General features: G+C 55.3%; 1 protein-coding gene across 1 annotated transcript in view; it reads right to left on the reverse strand.

The window, feature by feature from the left end:
• The window catches only part of GABBR2 (gamma-aminobutyric acid type B receptor subunit 2), a 371,032-nt gene that overhangs the window by 76,468 nt on the left and 271,706 nt on the right, over positions 1-22,858 (reverse strand). The window contains exons 8-11 of the mRNA XM_051843712.2: positions 20,128-20,188; positions 9,057-9,137; positions 4,946-5,096; positions 1,660-1,792 (exon numbers count right to left, since the gene is read on the reverse strand). Of these exons, the coding sequence (XP_051699672.2) occupies positions 1,660-1,792; positions 4,946-5,096; positions 9,057-9,137; positions 20,128-20,188 (426 nt within the window). The remainder of the gene's footprint in view (positions 1-1,659; positions 1,793-4,945; positions 5,097-9,056; positions 9,138-20,127; positions 20,189-22,858) is intronic.

Here is a 22,858-nt window from a genome sequence, read left to right on the forward strand (position 1 = left end):
TGGCACCTGCGGCAGAAACCTGCGGGACTCTCCTCTCCTGTACTCACCCCCTGAGCTCCCAGGAGGGCAGAAAAGCAGGAGGGGCAGTGCCAAGCTTGGAAGACAACATTCTGCATGCACAGAGGGAACAGAGCTAGCCCTGGGGGAACCAGCACCTGCCCCCTGCCTTCCTGGGCTACCTGGGGAGAGGAGGGTTAGCGACCTTCCTACCCCTCCAGGTACCCGGGACTTGACCAGGCACTTCTCGGTGAGACAGTGGGAACTTTAGAACAAGCGTGCATTGGCAGACACTTCCCATGCTGGACATGTCATGTGGAAGTTAGTGATCACACTGACAGCCCGGACCCCGCATCACCGTCTGATCTAACCAGGCACCGGGGCGGCAGCATCAGCCCACACACTGGGTCCCCTGGGCTTGCCCCCTTTCCATGTGCGCTGCAGAGAACAAGGGCCAGACACAGTCTTGGATGTCCGAGGCATGGCTGGTAGCCACGCATCCTCCCCCTGTCTTCCTCACCACCATCGTCGCCCAGCAGAGGGCAACATGGAGACTTTGGTGCAATAAACAGAATCAAAATGACCGCTTTGCAAAATCATGGCTCTCATCACCTTAAAAGAGCAGCAGGCAAAAGGCTGCTTTTGGAGGAATCCAGACCACACGGGTGCTTTCACTGACCCCACCAGGTCTGGCCCTCCAGGAGGAGAAGTGGATGAACGATTGCATCTAGAACAAAAAGACCCAAAGGGCTAACCCAGTTCTGAGAGATCACAGGCACCCAAATCTAGAAATACCTCCCAGCTGGTCACCTCATTCTGGAAAAGGAGGCTCTTTCAACTGAGAGTTTAGCTCCTCCTGGTTGCGAACAGCTAACACATGAGCTCCTTTAACAAATAATTAACTAAAGGGCACTTGTTCGGGCATTGAAGTTTTTCAAATGTTAATTAAGTTTTAAAATAAGTTTTCTAATATACAGTGAGCACATCACATTGTTTGGGCTTCCTTTAAATGCATGCATTCTCACTGGGATGACACAGCCCCCCTAGGGGACAAGCGCTGGTTCCTGAATGTGAAAACATCACTCTTTCCATCTAGAGACCATAGGTCCACAGCCAGGACACAGACAGACACAATGCATAGCTCCAGCATTAAAATTTCATGGAAGAGGTGAGTAGAACAAAACGCCTAGAATAATCACACTGCTGAGGGCTGCGACTAGGAGAAGTAATGGTTGAGAAATGTGGCTGAACTAGACGATAACAATGACAGCTCTTATGAATGGCTCCAAGTGGTCTGAGCACGCGTCTCTCACCACGCTCAGGGATGACCGCGGGAGCGCCTGTGTCTTTCCCGAGGCCCCGGCCCTGACTCTGGCTTCTGGTGTGTTTCTGGCTGCTGGTGCGCTGTCCTCCCTCTCCTATGCTATCCCGTGATTTCTCCGCGGCCTGTGAGCCCCAGTATCGAAACGTTACAGGCAAGGGCGATGCCTGTCTTGGTGTGAAAGTCACCCCGCGCTTCCCCGTTGTGCTGCAGAGCTGCTGAGCGGGAGGCGCCCTGCCTGCCTGCTTGTGTCTTCCCAGGCTCAGATGTGTGTGTTTGGTGGCTGAGGTCACCAAGGAACCACTATGTCATAGACAGCGGGTGTACGCAGAGCGACTTACAGTGCACAGCGTCTCGAAGGTCTTTTCCGAGACAAAGGATCCATCGAGGCCAAACAGAAATATGGATGCATAGGACAGCATTCCCCCAAGGATGATCAGGTTGTTCATGTAGGGACTGGACATCTTTATCAGCCTGATGGGAGAGAGGGGGAGGGGGAAGACCATCACAGACCTTTCCATGTAGTTGTCCTTCAACGAAGGCTTTGCAAACACCTGCTGCTTGCAATGTCACCAAGGATCAGAGGGGCCAGAAAACCGCAAGCCCTGGCTTCCTCCACTCCCCCTGCCGCGCCCCAACACCTGCAGGCTTCTAACTGTTGATCTTCCCGCCTCTTGTCAAATCCCCCCATCACTTCTCTAGAGACATCAGCATCTTTACCCAGGAATCAGTGGTTGACGCAAAGCCTTAAGTCAACAAGGTTTTGTGCGTGGAGATGGGGACTCACGCTGAATTCGAAGAATTCTGCCCTGAAGTTGATTTCCACCGTGAGGGAGGAGGTTTCCCGCCCCTTCCCCTGCCCCACGTGGGCCATACCAAGGAGGTCTGCGGGTGAGACTGCGGGGTTCTGAGTGAGGTCCCTGCAGAGTGGATGTGCATGGGGAGCCTCTGAGCGCTGGGGAAGCTCCCGCTGCTTGGGACAGAGAGTGTCACACGCATGACGGGAAGCCCCAGCCACCAGGTACGAGAGGCGCAGAGTGGAGCCCATGCCCCCCACCCCACCCCACTTCCACCAGGCTGCAGCTGGGGGCATTCTTAATACTCCTGAACTGCACACCCTCGTCTGCTCCTCTCTTCAGGAATCTTGCTGTGGCTCCCAGCTGCCCTGCAAGCCAGGTCTGAGCGAGGCCGTCAGCAGGCTGGAGGCTCCCTTTGAAGGCCCCTGGCTCCCCCTGCGCAATCAAGGGTCAGGTTTGCAGGTGCCCCACAGCCTAGATCCTGTTTTGCAGATGATAATTCTGGTCAGCTTCCCCCAAACTTTGGCTTCTGCATCGTTCTGCCCTAGGAATCCTTCACATTTTAAACATGTACACGTCCAAGGGATGGAGAGACGGAAAGCGTGCTGTTGGTTTTGTGCTGTTTTCGGGGTGGACCACGCGCTGGCTTTCCAGCTGGGCCACTGGCCCAGAGCTTAGCCTCAGCCACTCTCCAGTTGTGCACCCTTGGCAAGTCACTCACGCTGCCATTCCGTCACCCGGGAAACCAGGTCAGTTGATCACACTGCCTGGGGCCCCCGAGAGAAGCTGGGAAGACACTGGGTTCCCGGAAGTCCCTGCATGAACCAAGAACTGACTGCTAAATGACTTCACTGTTATCAGCACAGCAGACGTGGAGCGGACAGGAGAGACCGAGAGTGGGGGCAGGCTTCCTGGAGGAGGTGGGCCTTAAGGGATGCGGAGCTTTTAGGAAGACAGAGAGGAGGAGGGGTTTGGAAGTACGGAGACATTCACCTCCTATCTCTTGGCAGATTTTCCAACAGCCACGTCAGCCGACAAATCCACTGGCACCTACCTCTTGGTTAGGGAGCGACAGTCATTTCCCCCCGGAGGCCAAAATGGGGTAGCTAAGACATGGAAGGGGCCAGTCGTGGGACAGGGCAGCTTGCTGTTGTGAGGGAGTTCCTGAGGCCTGCAGGAAGGCGGCTGCACGCTCATTAAGAGCTGAGTGCATGCCCAAGCCTTGGGCGGGTGCTAATAGGTATGGCCATCACGGCCATCACGTAAGGCTTGGACAGAGTATGTAAACAGTGCTCAAGTTCGTATTTCTAGATTTATTTTCATGTATTTGAAAGCAGAGAGGGAGAGAGGGAAGAAAAGGGGGGGGGGGAATCTCCCACATGTTAGTCCAGCCCCTAAATGCTCACAACAGCTTGGGGCTAGCATAGGCCGGAGCCAGGAGCCAGGTCTGCCCTGGGTGGGGGGCAGGGACTCAGGCACCGCAGCCATCCCTTCTGCCTCCCAGGGTGTGCATTAGCAGGGAGCTGGGATCGGCAGTGGAGCCAGGACTGGGATAAATACAATAAAACCAACAGGTGAATACAACGTTTTTGCTCTTTAGGAAATAGGTTCCACCTAAGGAATTGCTTCCAAGACAACAAGAACGACAAAGCAACCCAGACACAAACCAACCAACCCACAGCCCACAGCGGCCTGGGGCCCCCACGCTCCTCCTTTGCAAGCAGAGACGGAGAAGACAGTGTCCCTCAGAATGGAGCTCATCCCGGGCAGCCTGTGAGGCCGCGCCACGTGGGCGTTTGCAGCCCTGCTCAACCTGTCCCTGGCACAGCAAGGGGCTGGGGTCAGGGATTTGCTATGGAAACTGAAGAAGTTGGCTGGCTTGGTAAACACCGCTGCCTGGCGTGCTGGCAGTGCTGCCCAAAGCTGAGCGGAGGAACTCAGAGCACGCCTCTTTCCAGTGGGGTGGGAAGGAGGAGTGAAGGAGATGGGGAGCAAAACAAGAGATGCAGGGCTGGCACTGTGGCGTAGCTGCAGCGCTGGCATCCCATATGGGCACAGGTTCAGGTCCTGGCTGCTCCACTTCTGATCCAGCTCTCTGCTATGGCCTGGGAAAGCAGTAGAAGATGGCCCAAGTGCTTGGGCCCCTGCACCCGTGTGGGAGACCCAGAGGAAGCTCCTGGCTCCTGACTTCGGATTGGCTCAGCTCTGGCCATTGTGGCCATTTGGGGAGTGAACCAGCAGGTGGAAGACCTCTCTCTCTCTCTGCCTCTGCTCTCTATAACTCTGCCTCTCAAATAAATAAATAAATGAATGAATCTTACAAAAAAAATAAAAAAGACAAGAAATGCAGGGGCCAGGCCCTGCTTCACGTGGCCAGAGCCTCAGAGCTGTCATCTGTAATGTGGAGAGGGCTAACGTACAGCAGGGGCTTCCTGGGCTATGGCCTGTGGACCCATGGGAGTCCCTGCTACTGGACTCAGAAACCCCAGCAGCCGTGAATCCCCAAGATGTTGAGGGGCCAGGGGAGAAGTTCAGGGGTCTGTGTTCAGTCTCTGCTCCACCACATGGTGCACAAGCATCTGCCAAGCTCTGAGAAGGCCCGTGGACAGGGACCCTCACCTTACCCAGGCTCCCCCGGCCTCAGCCTACCATAGACTGCTGTGGGCTCCACAGCCCTGCTTGGCTGCAGCACCTGCGACACCCCAGCACCCGAGCACCACACTCTGGGCAACGCTGGCCCCACAGCCTGGCACGGGTGCTCCTACACTTTGCCCGGGAGGCTCATCAACCCGCAAAGCAAGGTCCTGGCACAGAGGAAGGGGCTGCTTACTTCTGATTCCGGTTCTTGATGTTGAAGAAGAGAAAAGCGCTGGCCATGACCATTCCCAGGATGGTGAGGGCGGACAGGATGCTGTAGAGAGGTAGGGAGATCTGGCGCAGCTGCTCCAGGATGATGGTCTTGTCTTTTGGGGGTTCGGATCCTAGGAAGCCGAGGAGAAGACACTCAGGGGAGCCCCAGAGCACCTCTGCCTTAGTTTCCTCGACATGTGGCCAGGGCCCTGCATCCAAACTCCATGTAAGGCACATCAGCGCTTGGCTGGCCTACCCAGCCAGGAGCCTGAGCCAGGACTTATTTCTTTCTCTAAATAGATTCAATAAGGGATTTGTGATGCATTTAATAGCCATTAGAAGACCAGAATCTGATTTGGTCTAATTATGCTGTTGAGAAACCATCACCGTTTATCCCCAAGAGTTTATAAGGCTTGGAAGACACAGGGCTGGCTGGGTGGGTCCCCTTGGGTGCCACTGGGGGTGAGGGACTTGGCTTTGGTCTCGGGGACTTTGCTCGGACACATACACAGGACAGATGAGCAGTCCGCAGCGGGGTGGCCCCCTGCCCGTCACTGCACGGTGACACGCATGTGCTCTGCCTGCAGATTGCTGTCTCAAGGTCATTACGTTATACAAGCTCTTCTGTTTCCGTAAGACTTGCTAACTGCGGGAGGCACAGCTACCTTGCCCTCTGTATTGTGCTGGGACTGGACAGGGAGGCAGGATTCCACGTCTCCACGTGCCTACAGAGCTGCCTTGCTCATTCTGCAGGGCACCAGATGACCCCATGCAGGGTCTCGGGGCAAATGCGTCCGTCTGCACAGCGGCAGGACTTCCCTGTTAGTTTCTCCAGGTAGGGGCTGGTTCGGGAGGAGGACGGCAGGCGCTCTCTTGGCTTCCCACAAACTCCCTTTTTTTCTTGGCCGCTATTTCAGGTCAGGTTTCTGCAGTGGAACTGTGAATCAGTAGACCTTTTCCTTCCAGTGGGGCTGTGTGGAGTCAGCCAGCTGCTGGGCCAAGCCAGCAGCCAGGGAGCCCCACCAAGCATCCTGCAGATCCCGTGGCCAACCATGGGTGCCAGCCTTGGGTGTGCTTCTGTTCCCAGCACAGCAGCGAGGGCCAAGCAGATGTGGCAGCAGGGGTAGAGAATGCCCCTGAACATCTGTGTGTAAAAGATTCTGCCAGCCAGTTCAAATGTGTTTGGAAACATTTAGTGGATAACAAGAGTTTGAGCTATCCACAACATCTAGGGAAGATGTCGGGCTCTGAAACATCTAGGAAGCCCGCTGGCACGGTCAAGGTGAAGTTCTCAGTACTTCCAGAAACAGGAGTGACTCCGAGGGCCGGCACCTGGCCCAGAGCGCTGGAAGTAACAGTTCGGTATCCACTCCTCCCACCCCCAGCACACATCCAGGCTGCAGGAGGCTGGCTCAGGCGCTTTTGGGCTCCCAAACACGAGAGCAGTCCTGGGGACACCTCCTCCTCCCTCCACTACTCCTCCCCCTTAAAGGCTCCGCTGCAACGTGCACGTTATGGAAACCAAACGGGGATGGTCTGTCACAGGTGTCAGTCACGGCCAGGCCTGGATCCGCCTTCTCGCTCGTCACCCAGTCCATTCATTCAGGGGCTTCCACTCCTCGCCATTCATCCTCTCATCATCGTTAACGATGACTCATCACCACTCACGATCATCTTCCACCTGTCAGGCCTGATGTGGGGACCAACAGTACCAAGATGGATGTGACACAGTCCGGCCCTCAAGGGACTTTTGCACTGACCATACAAACAGGAGAACACACTAAGAAGCATCCACACCTACTGAGCGTTTGCTGCAGGCTGAATTCTTGATGGAGGTTTTCTCCCTTGCCCTCTCGTGGGCAGATCAGATTATCCCCATTTTGTAGAGGAGGCAACCGTGTTCTAGGTATCTGGTAGCCTTTGTGTATAAGAAGTGGCAAAGCTGGCAGGATTTGAACTCAGATCTGCCCAGTTCCATGCAAGCTGCCTCCCCTGACAGTAGGGTACCAGGGATTGGGTGCAGGAAGGCCTGAGTAGGAAGCAAGGGGCAGGGGCAGAGTGCATTTTCCCAGATGGAGCCAGAAACAGTCCCCGAGAAGATGAGCAAGAGCGGAGACTGGAACATGAGTGCAGCCACTGGCTGTTCACCAGGAAGCCAAGGTGGAAGCGGCATCCCGGGCAGCGGACACAGCATAAGCACAGGTGTGCGGGCGCCTCAGTACTTGGGGAACTAGAAGCACGGGCAGGGGAGACTTGAGAGAAGACAACAGAAGTGGGGAGGGGTTCCTTCATGGAGGCCTTGGAGCCACAGCGCAGAGCGAGGCTCCCTACTCGGAGCAGTGGGGGCGAGCAGAGACCGGGGCGCGTCTTCAGTCCGGCTTGACACAAACAGCGCTGTGGCTCTCGAGGGCAGAATGGACTTGAGGGGGGCTAACACTGCTGAGGGGCAGAGCCCTTGAGGGGTGGTGCAGGGGTCCAGGAGAGAGGATGAGAACTGAGGCCAGGCAGAGGTGTGGGGAGGAGCTGGATGCTGCCCTGACTGTGGGGGTGCTCTCACTGGGCTCTGGTTCGGGGACTGGCTGTCCACCTTCCAGGGGCGGGGGAGGTTCAGAGTTGCAGGAGGTGGGGCCTGCGCACAGTCACCTGGTGCCCTGTTGCTTACGGAGCCACTGATCTGGTGTTGGTCCGTATTTCCTCCCCACAAATCCAGGCTTTCCTGTCAGTTATGTTGGGTGTCTTTTCTTTCTGTTTAAATCTTTTCTTCAGTTTGCAAACCCAGAAACCTTGTTCAGTACACCTGCTCTCTCGGGTTTAGGAGCAGCCGGGCCCGTCTTGGGGATCAGGACTCTGGCAGTTGCAATGACCCGTGCCCCTCGCAGGCTTTGTGACTTTGGGGTGTCACCCTCTGCAGGGACGGGGTTTCTGTGGCTCTGTGCTTGGTGAGCACCCCTCAGGTGGTGGGCGGGTCCACTGGAGCATGGAAACCACACCACAAGCCACCCTGGGAGGCTGACTGCACCTCTGTGTGTTATCGAAGTAGAATCTCATAGATGAGTGGATATACAGGGACAAAGCAAGGCCTGACCAAAGGGTCTGTGGAAGGGTGGTCTCTGGTGGGCAGTCTTGCCTTTAAGAAAGGACTCCATAAGGGAAGCCGGATGGCCCCAATTTTTTTTTCTGACTCAGTGAGCTATTCATCTAGTGACTAGGCTGACACCCATCCATCATCTATCTACCCATCTACCCATCCATCCATCTAGCAACCTACCCACCCATTCACCCACCCAGCTCATCCATCCAACCATCCATCCACCCACCCATCCATCCATCTGTCCATCCACCCATCTACCCACCCGTTCATCCACCCAGCTCATCCATCCATCCATTCATCTATCCACCCACCCAGCCATCCACACACCTGGCCACCCATCCATCTACCCCACCACTTGTCCATCATCTGGTTGAGTATTCGTTTTTTTTCCACCAAATATCACTTCATCTCCATCCATCATGTGCTGGATCCCAGCTGGTGTCAGAAATCCAAAGCTAAACAGGATCGAGGCAGGGGCTCGTGATGCAGTCACCCAGTAGTGTCAATGCAAAGCGACAGGGCTTGTAAGAGAGGCAGAGACAAAAGACTGGGAGCAAAGGGAAGAAGGCCTTTGGATCTGCTGGGAGGCAGTCAAGGAAGGCTGCACAGGGGAGATGGCACTGGCCTGGTTGTAGAAGCCGCGGAGGAGTTCTCTAGCAGAAGGGGGGGTATGGTCTTCCCCGAAGTGCAGTGGGAGGAGGGGACTTGTTGACAATGCAACCACCTGCTTTTTACAGGAGGAGGTAGTGCAAAATGTCACCAGGCTACATTCTATGAGAATTCTCAATGCCTTCAATGGTTCAGACTCCATGCAAATTCCTGGGGCCCACCCAGGAGCGGGGGGGCAGTGAGTGACGGGGACCCTGTCTCAGTGTGTGTGTGTGTGTGTGCGTGTCTGGAGGATGCACCCTAGGTCTCATGAAGCCAAGCACTCTGAACTCGTCCCCAGTCCTCAGAAAACGGAGAGGGCCCTCTGCTTCGAGGAGCCCACCGGCCTTACCTTGGAACCTGATGGTGTCATTGATGATCTCCAGTGTGTCAGCCACCGCGTTGTACTCTCCCACCTTCACCTCCCTGCTGTCTGCAGAGAGCAAGACACAGTGGCTGTTAGATGGGGATCCTGGGTTCGCATCGGGGCGCTCTCAGCCCAGCTCCTGCTCCCCTCACAGGCCCTGGTCATACCCTCAAAGGCTTCTTTGCTCACTCCAATGCCCTTGCTGGTTAGCAGACCCCCAGGCCGAGCTGAGCTGCGGCATCCTCTCACACCACCTCACCAACTGGCAGCTGCTTCTTGCCACCCACTTCGGGTGAAAGCAGCCTCTCTGAGAAGGCATGGTGGGCTGCTGGGGCAGGGTGGGCAGGGCCCCTCACTGCCCTGGGCTCCTTCGTGTGCACCTGACTTGTTCCGTGTGTGTTCACATGCAAATGCACCTTCGCCCTCATTGTTTAGGTGAAGATGATCAGGAATGGCCCAGGCCATGGCAGGAGGATTGGAGGTGGCGGGGTGGGGGATCAGATTTTACAAAGGGTTCTTTTTTTTTTCCCAAGCAAAATCAGGACAACCGGATGACCCAATGAGAGGAGAAAAATAGGGGGGCTTTGGTGTGGTGACCTGGAGGCTCAGCCACCATTCCCGGAGTGGGGGAACCCAAGAGGGAGTGAATGAGAAGGAGATGATGGTTCTATTCTGAAAGTGCTGAGCCCAAGGTCCCTGTGTATCCCAGAGGTACAGGTGTGCTGGAGCCCGGAGCCCAGGGCAGGGGAGCGGGCTGCGGGAAGAGAGTCGGGCCCTTGGCGTGGAAGCTGGGAGCCGGAGCAGGGCCCAGGGAAAGTGAGCCGCTGGGAGGAGGAGAGCAGCAAGTGCGGATCGAAGCACAGCAACAAGCTGCAGGCGGGCAGAGCTAAGGTTTCTCGACGGAGACAGAGGAGAGGCCGGAACGCCAGGAGAGAGGGGGCATCTGCGCAGCCAAGGACATGCGCAGTTCCTCCAGGGACCTGGCCACCATGTCACATGCCATCAAGAAACTGGGACGGCGAGCCTCTCAGGCAGGGCTCAGTGGGGGATGCTGGTGACCACTAAGCCAGCAGATTTGGGGAAGGTGGGCATAAGAGGGAGGGGCAGGGTGTGTGGGCATAGACCAGAGTCCTGGGCAGATCAGGCTTTGCAAGGTCGGGGAGCTGGCAGGGAGGTTCCCACCGGGCCAGGATCTGTGCTGTTTCATGCACAGTTTCTCATTTAGCTCCAACAGCGTGTGGAGCAGGTGGTCTCAGCGCCCCCTTACAGACGAGGATGGGCAGGTTGGGATTTTGACCAGGATCCCTGTAATCCCAAAAGCAGAGCTCAGATTCAAACCCTGGACTTTTCCATAGCCTCTGGTCCTCCTTGGCCTTGAGCTGCCTGGATGGTAAGCTGCCCACTCCACAGCCCCACCTGTGCTTCCTGAAAGCAACAGGGACGGAGAGGCGAGCCCACTGCCCCTAACAAGCAGGGTGCCCACACGGTGCGGCTGGGCCCCTGGAGCCGGAGACTCTGGCCAGCAAAGCGCTCAGAGCTTATGAAGCAGCTCAGAGCGAGCGCCTTTGCAGAATACAGGTGGCTGCTGGTCCCTGAAGAACATTCAGAAAACCCATCAGGGAATCCCCAAGGCCACACTTCCGCCTGCTGGGGGTGAGCTACAGGAGTGGTAAAAGCCACTTCCTTCTCCCTGCCAGGGTCCTTGCCATTTGGAGTGGTGGTGGGTGGGCAGCACGCTGTCGCTCACCGGGGTTCCCCTGGCTCCCAAATGTCACATTAGCACACTCTGCTGGGGCGCCAGCATCCCTGTGCTGGCCGTCTGAAGTCCTGTGCCCAGCAGATGCCCTGGTCAGCTCCCGTCGCTCAGAGGAGGCGGCGCTAATTTATTTATTCGGCGTGGGGAGGCAGCACATGGAATATGCAGTGTGCTGGGGGCAAATCCGGGGGGCCGGGAAGTAGCGCCCCAGCTCACATGCCTGGCCTTCCCACGACAACTGTGGCCACCACCACGCCTCCTAGGGGCCTCACAAGTTCCTGCACTTAATGCTCAGGGCAAACCTTGAACCAGGCACAACCCAGCCGGGCTGAGAGAGAAGGGCGGAGACTTCCCATGGGTCAGGGCAGGGGGTAACCCTCGGCCACCGAGCGGGCACCTGCACTTTTCACATCTACACTGAACAGGCCCGCTGGTCATTAAGCCCACAATTATTGAGCACCTATTGCATGCTGGATCTAGGCCAAGGTCTTTCGTAGTAACGAATCCTTCAACCAGCAGTATCGTTGGTGGTGGAAGGTGATGGCTATTCCAGAATCCTTGACCAAGGTGGCCTTGGACAGCCTAGATTAATCACTTCATTTGGTCAACAAACATTCCTGGGCACCTGCCATGTGCCGGGCTCTGTGCTGAGAGCTGGAGATATAGAGATTTTTTTTTTCAAACCCTCCCAATCTCTGCCCTTGTGTGACTCTGACTGCAAACTGGGAACTTGCCGAGCTGCTACGAGGGTTAAGGAAGAGAATCAATGCGATGTTCCTTGTGTGAGGCCTAACTCACAGAGAGAGTGCAAGAAACTGTAGATATTTTATTCATGATAAAAGGAACTGAGCTATTTGCTAGGTCCCCAAACACTCGCTCTGTTTCCTTACTGCTGTCCGTTCCCCACAATGGTCCCTCCACTGTGGCTTTCTCTTCCCTCTACCAATCAATATGGCCAAGCCCTACCCACCTCTTCCAGGAAGCCTGCCTGGAGACTGCTCCTCCCCTCTAAGCGGCCCAGCTGCTGCTGTAGGCTCAGGGTGCTGGATCACACCTGAGCCATTCCCGGGGGTGTTCAGGTCTTCTGATTCCTGAGCAGACCCTCAGGCCTTGCTTCTGTTGTCCCAGGCAGCACAGGTCCCAGCCCTGCACTGCACCTAGGGCCCCTGTGGTCTTCCCTTCACCTGCTGGGTGTCGACCCTGATAGGCTCCCTGTTAACGGCATCATGCAAACCATGTCGACCCTGATCCGGAGGGAGCCTGGGACTTGCAAGAGGGGACTGTGCATCAGGGGTGGTGGGTTCTGAGCAGAGGGAGAGGGGCTGTAGCCCTGGGTCTGTCATTGGCGGGCCTCCCTGTTCCCTGGCCTTGCTGCAGGTTGTCACTGGTTTGCAGTGTGGCCTTGCCTTTCTCTGTGCCTCAGTTTCTATATCTGCAGGTTGCATCACAGCAGTTCCACTAGTTCTCGGCCTTGCCTAGATATTGGAGTCCCCTACAAAGCTCCTAGAAAATATAGATGCCGGCCGGCGCCGCGGCTCACTAGGCTAATCCTCCGCCTAGCGGCGCCGGCACACCGGGTTCTAGTCCCCGTCGGGGCGCCGGATTCTGTCCCGGTTGCCCCTCTTCCAGGCCAGCTCTCTGCTGTGCCCAGGGAGTGCAGTGGAGGATGGCCCAAGTGCTTGGGCCCTGCACCCCATGGGAGACCAGGAAAAGCACCTGGCTCCTGGCTCCTGCCACCGGATCAGCGCGGTGCGCCGGCCGCAGCGCACCTCCGCGGCGGCCATTGGAGGGTGAACCAACGGCAAAGGAAGACCTTTCTCTCTCTCTCTCTCTCACTGTCCACTCTGCCTGTCAAAATAAATAAATAAATAAATAAATAAAAATAAAAAAAAATTAAAAAAAAAGAAAATACAGATGTCCAGGCCCCAACAAATTAGAACACGTGACCTTGGAATCCCCAAGGTTTAAGGGGTGGCTCCCCGGCGGCAGTACTTTCAAAAGTCCCCTGAACCAATATGAGATGTAGCCAGTGCTGAGAACCCCTGGCTTGGGCTGAGGGCCTTCAGCGCTGACATGGTCCAGTTCCCAGAGCTTCGGCGAAACAAACAGAACCCTTCCCTGCAGAGTAACGCCGGCTCCTTCCTACCACGCACAAAGAAAACGGGCTCTCTAGAGTCACATTCCTTAATTCAAATTTTGGATTTTGGATGCTGTGCAAAGGAAACAGGTCCTGGTGGTTAACATCTGGCTTCCTGAAAGTCCAGACGGGAAACATTCAGTGCGTATGGTCTGGGAGCATACATGGGACGGCCCAGCGGGGGCTCGGGGGGCGCTGTCCCCTCCTGAGAGATGTCCTTCACCCTGCTCCTACCTTCCACACCCCAGGCAGAAGGACAAATGAGTGACAGGGTTGCCAACCTTCGCTTTGGCTGGTCCACTGTGACACAGGCTCTACCCTACCTGCCAAACACCTGCTCTCCTCCCTGGACTCTGGCTCTTAGTGAGGGAGGTGGATGGGCGCTTTGCAGTTCAGCTGTTGCTAACAGCACACAGAGACCACGTCATCAGAGCGTAAAACTCAAGACTCCATCCATGTGCTCAGTTCTAGGACCCCCACCCCTGCCCACTCCCGAATGCAACCCAAACTAGGCCCCGGAAATAGCTGTGGGTGGGGAAATGGGACACTGAGAGCCAGCACTGGCTTTGCGGTCACCCCTGTGAACAGCCCTGGGGAAGTCCTGCCCCCTGCTGGCATCTCACTGCCGGGGAACCTCCCCAGGGCTGGGCCCCAGAGGAGATCTCCGTGGCCTCCACCTCCCGATCAATGAATGTGCCGCTGCTTTGGAGCCTTCCTCATTCCAAGCGGAAACCTGCTCCCCGGTCCCGGCTCTGCCCAGACACCCTACATCACTCAACTCCTAGAGGGCAGCAGAGAGCAGAGAAGGGCTCTGGGCATCCTCCTCGTCACTGCTGCTCTCTGCATAAGTGAGGCTCCTGATCCTGGTTGGGAGATTTTATTTTTTGACAGGCAGAGTGGACAGTGAGAGAGAGACAGAGAGAAAGGTCTTCCTTTGCTGTTGGGTCACCCTCCAATGGCCGCCGCGGCCGGCACACCACGCCGATCCGAAGCCAGGAGCCAGGTGCTTCTCCTGGTCTCCCATGCGGGTGCAGGGCCCAAGGACCTGGGCCATCCTCCACCGCACTCCCGGGCCACAGCAGAGAGCTGGACTGGAAAGGAGCAACTGGGACAGAATCTGGCGCCCTGACCGGGAATAGAACCCGGTGTGCCGGCGCTGCAGGTGGAGGATTAGCCTAGTGAGCCGCTGCGCTGGCTGGGAGATTTTTGACATGCCAGATGGACACTCACCAAATGCCATCGGGGCACAATAGCCCTGCAAGGGTAGATTTGTTTAGTGCCTGGGCAAGCCGGCCCCAGGCAGGAGCTAAGTCCCGAGGGGACTCAGGTCAGAGACAATGGGTTATTTTCTTCCAGGGCACCCTTTTCTTCCTCTTCTTGACTGAATCCTATGGTCCCTCAGGTGGCCCCTCCGATGCCACCTCTCCCAGGGAGCCTTCCTAGATCCTGCCAGGTGGAGCTAAGGGTCCCTCCTCTGAAGGCCACAGCCATCTGTGCCTCCCCTTGCCCTGGGTCTACTCCTCATGGCACTGGGAGCTCCCCAGCTGTAGCTTCCCCATCCAGCACCCCTGCACCCCACCAGGACCTGGCATGTAGGTGGGACCGAAAATGACTGGAGAAACCTCAAAATCACAGGCCATAGGACACCTCACCCCTATCTGGGCCAAATAATTTATCCATATCAAAATCAAGAACTTAGGTTAAACAAGGACCCGAAGTTTATCGGCAAGAGGCTGATTGGGAGAAGACACTTCCAAAGCCTGGAGCCAATAAGGGACTGATATCTAGATTACGTAAGGAACACTTGCATCAACAACAAGACAGCAAGCTCAAGATAAAAATGGCCAGAGGATCAGAGCAGTTAACACACGGCCAACAAGAACAGGAGGAAATGTCCACGCTCGGTCATCAGAGAAGTGATATTTAAAGCCATCATGCGATATTACTTTACACCTTTAGATGTGCAAAATGGGAGCTCTGGCAGACAGCGACGTGGGGGTGGGGAGGAGGCAGGGAGCCATCCTCACGCAGACAGACGGGACAGGGATGCCATTCTGAAGAACGATCTGGCAGATTCGGGGCATACAAGGGCACTGCAAAAAGTCGGTGGGGATGGAATTGAAAGATGTTTATTTTGGTGCAAAAATGTTGAAATCCATGCCTAGGAGAGGGTCTTTAAAACTTCATGGAAAACGCACAGCAGGAAAACATTATGCATGGATTTCAAAATGCTTGTGTACCAAAAATTAACATGTATTTTCACTCCATTTTTCTTTGAAGTGCCCTTGTAGTCGGTGGGCACGCAGTTCCAACCCCACAGTTCTGTTCCTGGAGCGTCCTAAAGCCAGTCCCTGTTGGATCCCGAAGGGCACATGGATAAAGATGCTTATTGTCTGGGAGGATGGGGTGCCGCAGGTGAGCTGCAGTCTGGTGCTGGAGGTGATGGACAGGCAAAGGGGTAAGCAGGGAGGAGCCACGGCCAGAAGGTACACCTAGGAACATGGACTGAGGGAGAAAAACAAGATAGAAAAGATCTACAGCCCAGCGGCACAGACGCAAACTCCACATACGCAACGCGCTTTTGTGAGCGTGCATGCAAACACAGCATCAGCAGGGAACACTCAGGGTCTTGGCCTTCCACCGTGGTGTGTAGCACCGGGAGACAGGAGCACAGGAGGACATGGATGTACAAGAGGGACGGGCACGGTCAAGGCCAGCAAGGTCATCAAAGTGAGGAGGGTCAAGTGTGTCCTAATGAAGCAAGATGGTGCTTTTCTCAGAAACCCGGAAGGGTGGCACACCTGGGGTCACGGTTGAGAGCACCCAGGAGAGGCAAGGGAAGGCCACCAGCTGCCATGGCCCTTCTCTGGGCCGGTCACCTCCATAGGATGTCACAGCCTCACTCCGCAGAAATCTCAAAGTCCCTCTCAAGGCGGGGGAAAGACTCACCTTTCATTTTACCACTGTAAACCGAAGTAGGCTCGGCCACACTAAGCCACGTGGCCGTGGCCAGGCGTGTCTGTGTCAACACCTGGACACTTGTCTGTCTTAGAGGTCCCTGTTGCCAGAGGCATTCAAGCAGAGGCCTCGCAGCATGGAGCGTCCACAGCTCAATGAAACCCCTGTCTGTTAAGTGGTTCCACCTGCTGGGCCACCTTCCTCGGGCTCCCCGAAAGCTGAGCCTGGATTATGGGGGCTGGGAGGTGTCAGGAGCTGAAGACAGGCTCTCAGCCCCGGGCGTCCACATTCGCAGGGGTCTCTGCATCCCTGGAGGCCCACAACTCTGCCGGGTGCTTCCTAAATTCAGCAGCCTGCACTCGGACCTACATCCAGCTGGGAGGCTGGATGGCCTTTCAGGATCCACGGCTTAGAGAAGGGAGCTGCGGTTTGGGCCTCCAGAGAAAGAAAGGATATTAAAGATCAGCCTCCGTGGTCTCCAACTAGGGTCAGGCTAGCTCGGAAAGTTTCTAGTAGAGTCTGGGAAGTTATCTTCCTGCTTTTATAGGCGCTGGTGTTCAGCCAGAGGGGTTATGAGGCCCCGGGGTGGGGCTGGGGGGCAGGGATGCACCTCACTCAACATGGTTCCCCCCACCCCCACCCCACCCCCCACCCAAAGGGCTTGGTGAAGCGCCTGGCAGCTGCTCAGGAAATGCACACTGAATAGAACCCTAGCTGTTCCCCGAAGACCGAACGGTAGGTAATTAATGCCTGCATTCCACTAGGTGCATTCTGAGTGACAATTATGTCATTAGAGCCACAGAGACCCCGTCCCTTCCAATCAGGTGCTGGAATAGAAAACTCCAGTCTGAGGCCTTTATGTTGCACAGAAGCAGTGTGAAATTCAAGTCCATGATCATTCCCCAGGATGCTTACAAATAGGCCTAATGAAGGCAGGCACGGCGAGTCGAGCGGCAGATGCGCCGTCTGCACTAAGCACGGCGCGAACAAGGCTCTAATCATGGCTCCACTCCACTTCCTTCCCTGCTGCCGATTCTGAGCCATGTTTAGCCTCCAGCAGCAACATGGAGAAAAAAGAGCCAATTCGTTCAGCATTCATGCCCATCGACACGTGGTTTAGTGCCAGTCGACCACAGGTGGAGGGGGAGCACAGGACCTGGGGCTCACCGCCGTGCAGGCCCAAGGTGTGTGCCCAGCAGGACGCTAACACCTGCCTTCCCTACACCACGGGTGGGTCCCTTAGCAATGTGCCTGCTTGGGAGATGGCTAAGAATGCACCCTGTTCATTTGGGATGTGGTCCTAAGACACATTGGTAAGGGTGTGGGCAGGGGAGGGGGAATGGGGAGGGAACCAGCAGCAGGTACGTGGCTGAGCAGGGTTTTGGGGCAACCTAGGTTCTTTCCTGCTGGGGACCTCTGGGAGAAGAGAAGGAGGCTGGGGTAGTCACTTCCCCTCTCCCGCCTCCCTGGGCTCAGGCACACCGCGGGACAGCAGGCCGGCTCCACGCACAGGTCAAGGTTGCGGGAGCGCCTAACATGATGCTGTCCTAGTATCCACCTGCCACACCCAATCTTTGGAGCCCTTGAAAACTGAGTAAACACAGGGAAGCTGAGGGCGGGTGGACAATTCTGGGGGCCCTGGCCCCCTCCCTGGAGTCCGAAAGCCTCTGCGTGCAGAGAGACAGCAGGCTGGCCCCGGCTCCGTACTGTGCAGTGGCTCTGCTGTCCAACATGCACTCATGTTCATGTAAAAACAAAAAGGCAGTTGCAGCGCCAAACAGCCATGTCCCTGGTGTGGATGAGCTCCTGTTCGTGTTCTTGTGCAGTGCAACCACCGTTCGTCAGACGCCCTGATGTGAATCAAGTCACGGAAAACCACAAGCAAAGGAAGACGCGCTCAAGTGTTCACGAGCAGGACAGCTCACTCTTGGGGTTCCAACGCAGCCCACACTTCAACCCACTGAGCAAACATCTACTGGCACGCTGCTCCTGTGGCAACAGCAGCCCAGCGCTTCATGGAACTACAGCTTCCCATTTTCCGGAGGAGCAAGCTGAGGCTAGTGAGATAAACTGACTTGCCCAGGATCACGCAGCTGGGAAACTTCAGAGCAAAGACTTGAATCCATCCTCCCCTGCTTTCCCAGGCCATAGCAGGGAGCTGGGTCAGAAGTGGGGCAGCCGGGACTCAAACCAGTGCCCTTATGGGATGCCGGGGCCACAGGCAGAGGCTTAACCTACTATGCCACAGTGCCGGCCCCATCCTACATATCCTTCAGTGTGGGGAGCAGCTATCAGGGGTGTATGACGGACCAAAAGGCACCCAGGGTGTCACTACACCAGGAGAACCGAGATGTAGCTCAGAAATACATCATGCTTTTTATAAAGCGCTTATCATAATTGCTACTTCCTCGTGGAACAAAAAATAAAGGCACACGTTTATATGTGTTACCTCATCTCATTCTCCCCACATCATAGGCAGGATCCTGTGCCTATTGTACAGTGGGGACCATCAAGACTCACAGAGGCCAAGTCACTGGCCTGGTGTCCAACAGTGACTCAGTGACTTGGGCTCGGGTGAGCTGGACCAGAAGGCACAGGCTCTGTACGGTTTGCTGTTCTGCCTTTAAACTCCAGGGGTGCCTCAAACCAGTCCCTGGAGCTGGTGTCTAAACTGAACACGAAAAATGAAATGGCAATAAAATTGGCAGGCCCTGGTGGCTATGATGGGCCAATCCATATTGCACAAAATGCTCTCCTAAAAAGATAGGATTTGCGAACCGGAAATGTGACATGAGAATTGACTTGCAATCACTCACACACACGCACCGAAAGTTAGTATCTCTGCCACGACGCCTACTTTGTTCAACCAACGAGGAAGTGATGCCTTAACAAATGGGAAAATAACCACCTTTGCCTGAGATTACATCCTTTGTGCACGTGGGCGAGCTGACGTGCACTCCCACGAGCGGCCACGGGAAGACACATGGGTCAATCTTCAGGGCTGGGCTGGAGGCCACTGCACTGCCGGTCACCTCTCCTGATTGGTCGGCGGCCAGGTGGGGTTTGTACGAATGAATCTGAGTGGCTCGCTTTAATCCCTTGTTTGCCCTGGATAACTTTGGGATCTGCCCAGGGAGAGTGAACGCGGCAGGCACTGCTCTTGTTTCTGGATTTTTCCGGAAACATCCAGATCATGCAAAACAGAGTGCCACCCAGTGGTTTTGGCTAACAGCCTTGCTAATGACTGTTCTGGGGTGAACTGAGGTCCCAGTCTCCAGGAGCACCCAGCCCTGCTCCTCATGGTGCCGGAGGACTCTTGATAAGTCACCGTCCTCCCTGGGCCTGCATTTCCTGCCCATTACACAAGGTGCTGGGTCTCAGCGGTTTCTCAGTCCCCTTCCAACTCAGACAGCAGCAGAAAAATCCAACAAGTGAATTGATTTCTCCAAGACACAACTGGGCTATAAAGTGAGTGTGTGTGTGTGTGTGTGTGTGTGTATCTCAGCGGCTAGGGGGTGGGGCTATAACAGAGGGAAAGCCAATGCAGCCAATGGGGCCTGGTGCAGATTCTCCAGCCAGCCATCTGGAAAGAGGGGATCAGCACAGACCTGCAAGCAAAGCTTGTGCAGGACTGTTGTTAGATGCTGGGGGTATGACAATAGTCTCGTGGTTATGTTCTTAAAAGTCCTTATCTCATAGAAATGCACACCGGGGTATTTATAGATTGAAATGAGATCACGTCTAGGAGCTGTTTTAAAACACTACAGCAGAGAGGGGAGGGAGACGGGGTACGTAAACATACAACAAGCTCGGCGAAATGTTGACAGTGGTGGCGGCTGGGTGATGGGGCTCATGATGCCATTCTCTCTGTGTGAGAGGCTGTTGAACCATTTCCACAACCCCGAATAAAAGCAATGCATGGCTTCCCAGCAGAGTGAGACTTAACCCCACCCCCTACACTTCTAGAAGCCTCTCGGAGCCATACGGAAGAATCAAGGAGGCCGGAGAAGAAATGCAGTTGAAAAAAATCCATGGCCCAGAAGTGGAAAGCAGTGTTTTCACAGAGAAGTGTTCCTTCCCGACTCTTCCTGCCTTCATCTGGAATATCATATTTTCATTTCCTTTGAGGCATTTTATTGCAGAAACACAACATCACTGAATATAAATTGCATCGACTTGAAAAGAAGTAGCATCAAAAAGCCTACCTTGAAATTGAGTAAACTTAATGGTCCCCATTCTCTCCCCATTCCGGAACACCACTTGACCCTAAAGACAAAACAAGACAGACAAGAACAGAAGAGAAATGCCATATTAGCCCAAACACCACTGATCTCGGTTACAATTCATTAATTGTACAATGTGATTGTTAGTATTAGAGAAAAAAAAAAACCAGACTCCCATTGGGTTACAGATGCAAAATCAAAACTAATTGTTTTTAAATTAGTTATGGCTTTATCTGGTTAATCTGAGCACAAAATCAATAATGGAACCCACACATGTGAATCGAAGCCGAGATAAGCACCATCGTTAGCATCGCGGCTAATTTATTACCCACCCCCCGTGGTGTGTTAGCCAGGGTGTTGGAGACCAGGAGGCAGAGGGGAGAGGGGCTCAGAGCCTGCCCCTGACTCTGCCTCCCCAGGTCCCCCCTCAAAGACAGGAGGCTTTGCCGAAGCTTCCTCGGCTTGAGGAGGGGGAGGGTGCTGGGGGTTAGTATTTCTCGCTGAGGACACAGAATGTTTGTGTAAGTCCTTCTAGAAAGGTGACGTCAGCCCCAATTATAACTGGGCTGTGGTGCAGCACAAAATTAAGCTTCTTGAGCCGGCAAGGCCTGCCTACTGTCACAGGCAGCTGAGCGGCCCTCATTAGGGACCTTGGGGGCGAAAGGCAGCATCCTCTTGTCCTGCTGGCTTCCATATGCGTGCTGGATAAACCAGGAATTTAAAGAGGCAGTGTCTTTCCTTGCCAACTTACTGTGCACCTAAAATTCTGCAGCCCATGCGAGAGACCTGACACGTGTTGTGTCACTGAATGTTTATGACCAACCTAGGAGTGAACAGATGATCCCCATTCTGCAGATCAAGAAACTGAGAGGGAGGTCACGCACAAGGTCACTGCAAGTGAGGCTGCTGGGATTCAACCAGACCTGATCTTAACGCCCGTGCTATTTCACCCCAGCACATCTCTTCTGACGCAGAAATAAGTCCCTTCCTGGCTTTCCACTGCGAAACGGGAAAAGAAGTCCTTTAAAGGTATATTGCTTATCTCTCACAGCAATGCTCGCGCGTCAGCAGGAACAGCAGAGACAATATAACTCCACACCGCATTTCATTCTTGGGAGAAAGCTCCAGCAGTGTCTCCCCTGAGACAGAAGCCCGAGGTCTGAGGCCCCCTGGACACCAACCCCGAGGCGGCCTGCCCAGCCTGTTCTCGGAGCGGAGCTGGGAGCACCTTGTCTTTGGAAATCCTCGAGCCAGCTGTGAGGAGTGTCAGGTTGAGACGCACACGCCCACTGCATTCCATACGCAGGTGACAGTAAGCAACCCCCCGGCGTGTGAAAACACTCAGGCAAGGTGAGACAGGGGCTGTGATTTCATTTCTAGGGATGATGGAAAATCACTCAACACCTTCCAGGAGCGCCGCGTTGATGCCAAGGGACCGCTCTGCGTGGGTGGAAGAGACGCAAATGCCGTCCACAAGGAGGGGTCTGTTTTTCTTGGACAAAGGTGGCGCTCTACCGAATTCACCCATCTCCGGCTGAGCTCTGACGAAGTCCAAAGACTTCTCCATCTGACATGTGCATTAAGTCTGCAGAATCCTTACGAGTCACATGGAAAAGCTCGCGGAGTGGTGAATGGAAGGAAGGGCTGGGGGGTGAGAACTTTTTCAACAACATGAGTAAGTCCATCTTCAAAGGAAGATCTGTCATGTTTTACTACCAACAACTATTGTTACTGAGAGTAACTCCTCCCATCTCATTAACTTGTCAGGTAGGGCAGGGGAAGGAAGCCAGCGTCTCCGGGTCACCAACCTGGGCTCAGCCCCCCTTTCAGGCAAGTCCCTGAGCAGCTCTGCAGAGTGCACATAGCACAGCCCCTGGAGTGTAACACGCACCCGGCCCCTGGGGTGTAACGCGCACCCAGTAAACGGCAGTAGCCATTTTCATGGGAACACTTTGCAACAGCAGCGAGCTGAAATGCAAGGAAGCTTTCCAACCCAGGAGATGGTGGATGCTCCCGTGAACGCAGCTGGTAAAAGGGTCAAGCGTCATCCAGGGCGCCTAAGCTCTCAGCAGCCTCAGCGCCCAGACCACTGAACTCCCCAGCCCTGCGAGCTCCCGTGTGTTGTGTCAACCACAGGAGGCCGGAGCTTCTGGATCGTGGACTTGCGGCAACCTCCCATGCAGGGTGTCTGCAGCAGAGGCGAAGCTGCCTCCCCAGGAAGACGTGCCACGTGTGCCACGAGACTCTCCTGTGGTAGTGACTGTGGCACCTGTTGGGTTGGACTCCTGACACCAACCCGGCTACCATGGTTATCATGGACTGGACAGGGGCCTCAGTCCTAGACAAGGCAACCTTGACAAGACTGGGCATGGGCAAGGCCACTGCCAGTCAGGTGCTCTTCACAAAATCCTGCCAACAGGTGTCCCGCCAGGTGGAAGGTGGCCGCCTCCCACAGCAGCCCCAAACACCTGCCTACCTGGGCCGACAACTGCGCAGGTCCTGGTCCTGCTCTCGGGGAGCCTGATGTTGGGTTAGGAGGCCCAGACAAAGCAAGGGCACCAAGAACTGGGTGAGAAATTTTAGTGAGTGATGAGGGCTACAAAGAAGGGGCTGTGGGGTAAGGGGAGCAGACCCAGGAAAGACCCTGCTGCACAGTAAGGAGGGGGTGGTCCCAGCCACGGGAGAAGCCAGGGCAGAGGTCCCGAGTCAGGAA

Source organism: Oryctolagus cuniculus, chromosome 1 (genome assembly GCF_964237555.1).
Source record: "Oryctolagus cuniculus chromosome 1, mOryCun1.1, whole genome shotgun sequence".
Classification (NCBI taxonomy): Eukaryota; Metazoa; Chordata; class Mammalia; order Lagomorpha; family Leporidae; genus Oryctolagus; species Oryctolagus cuniculus.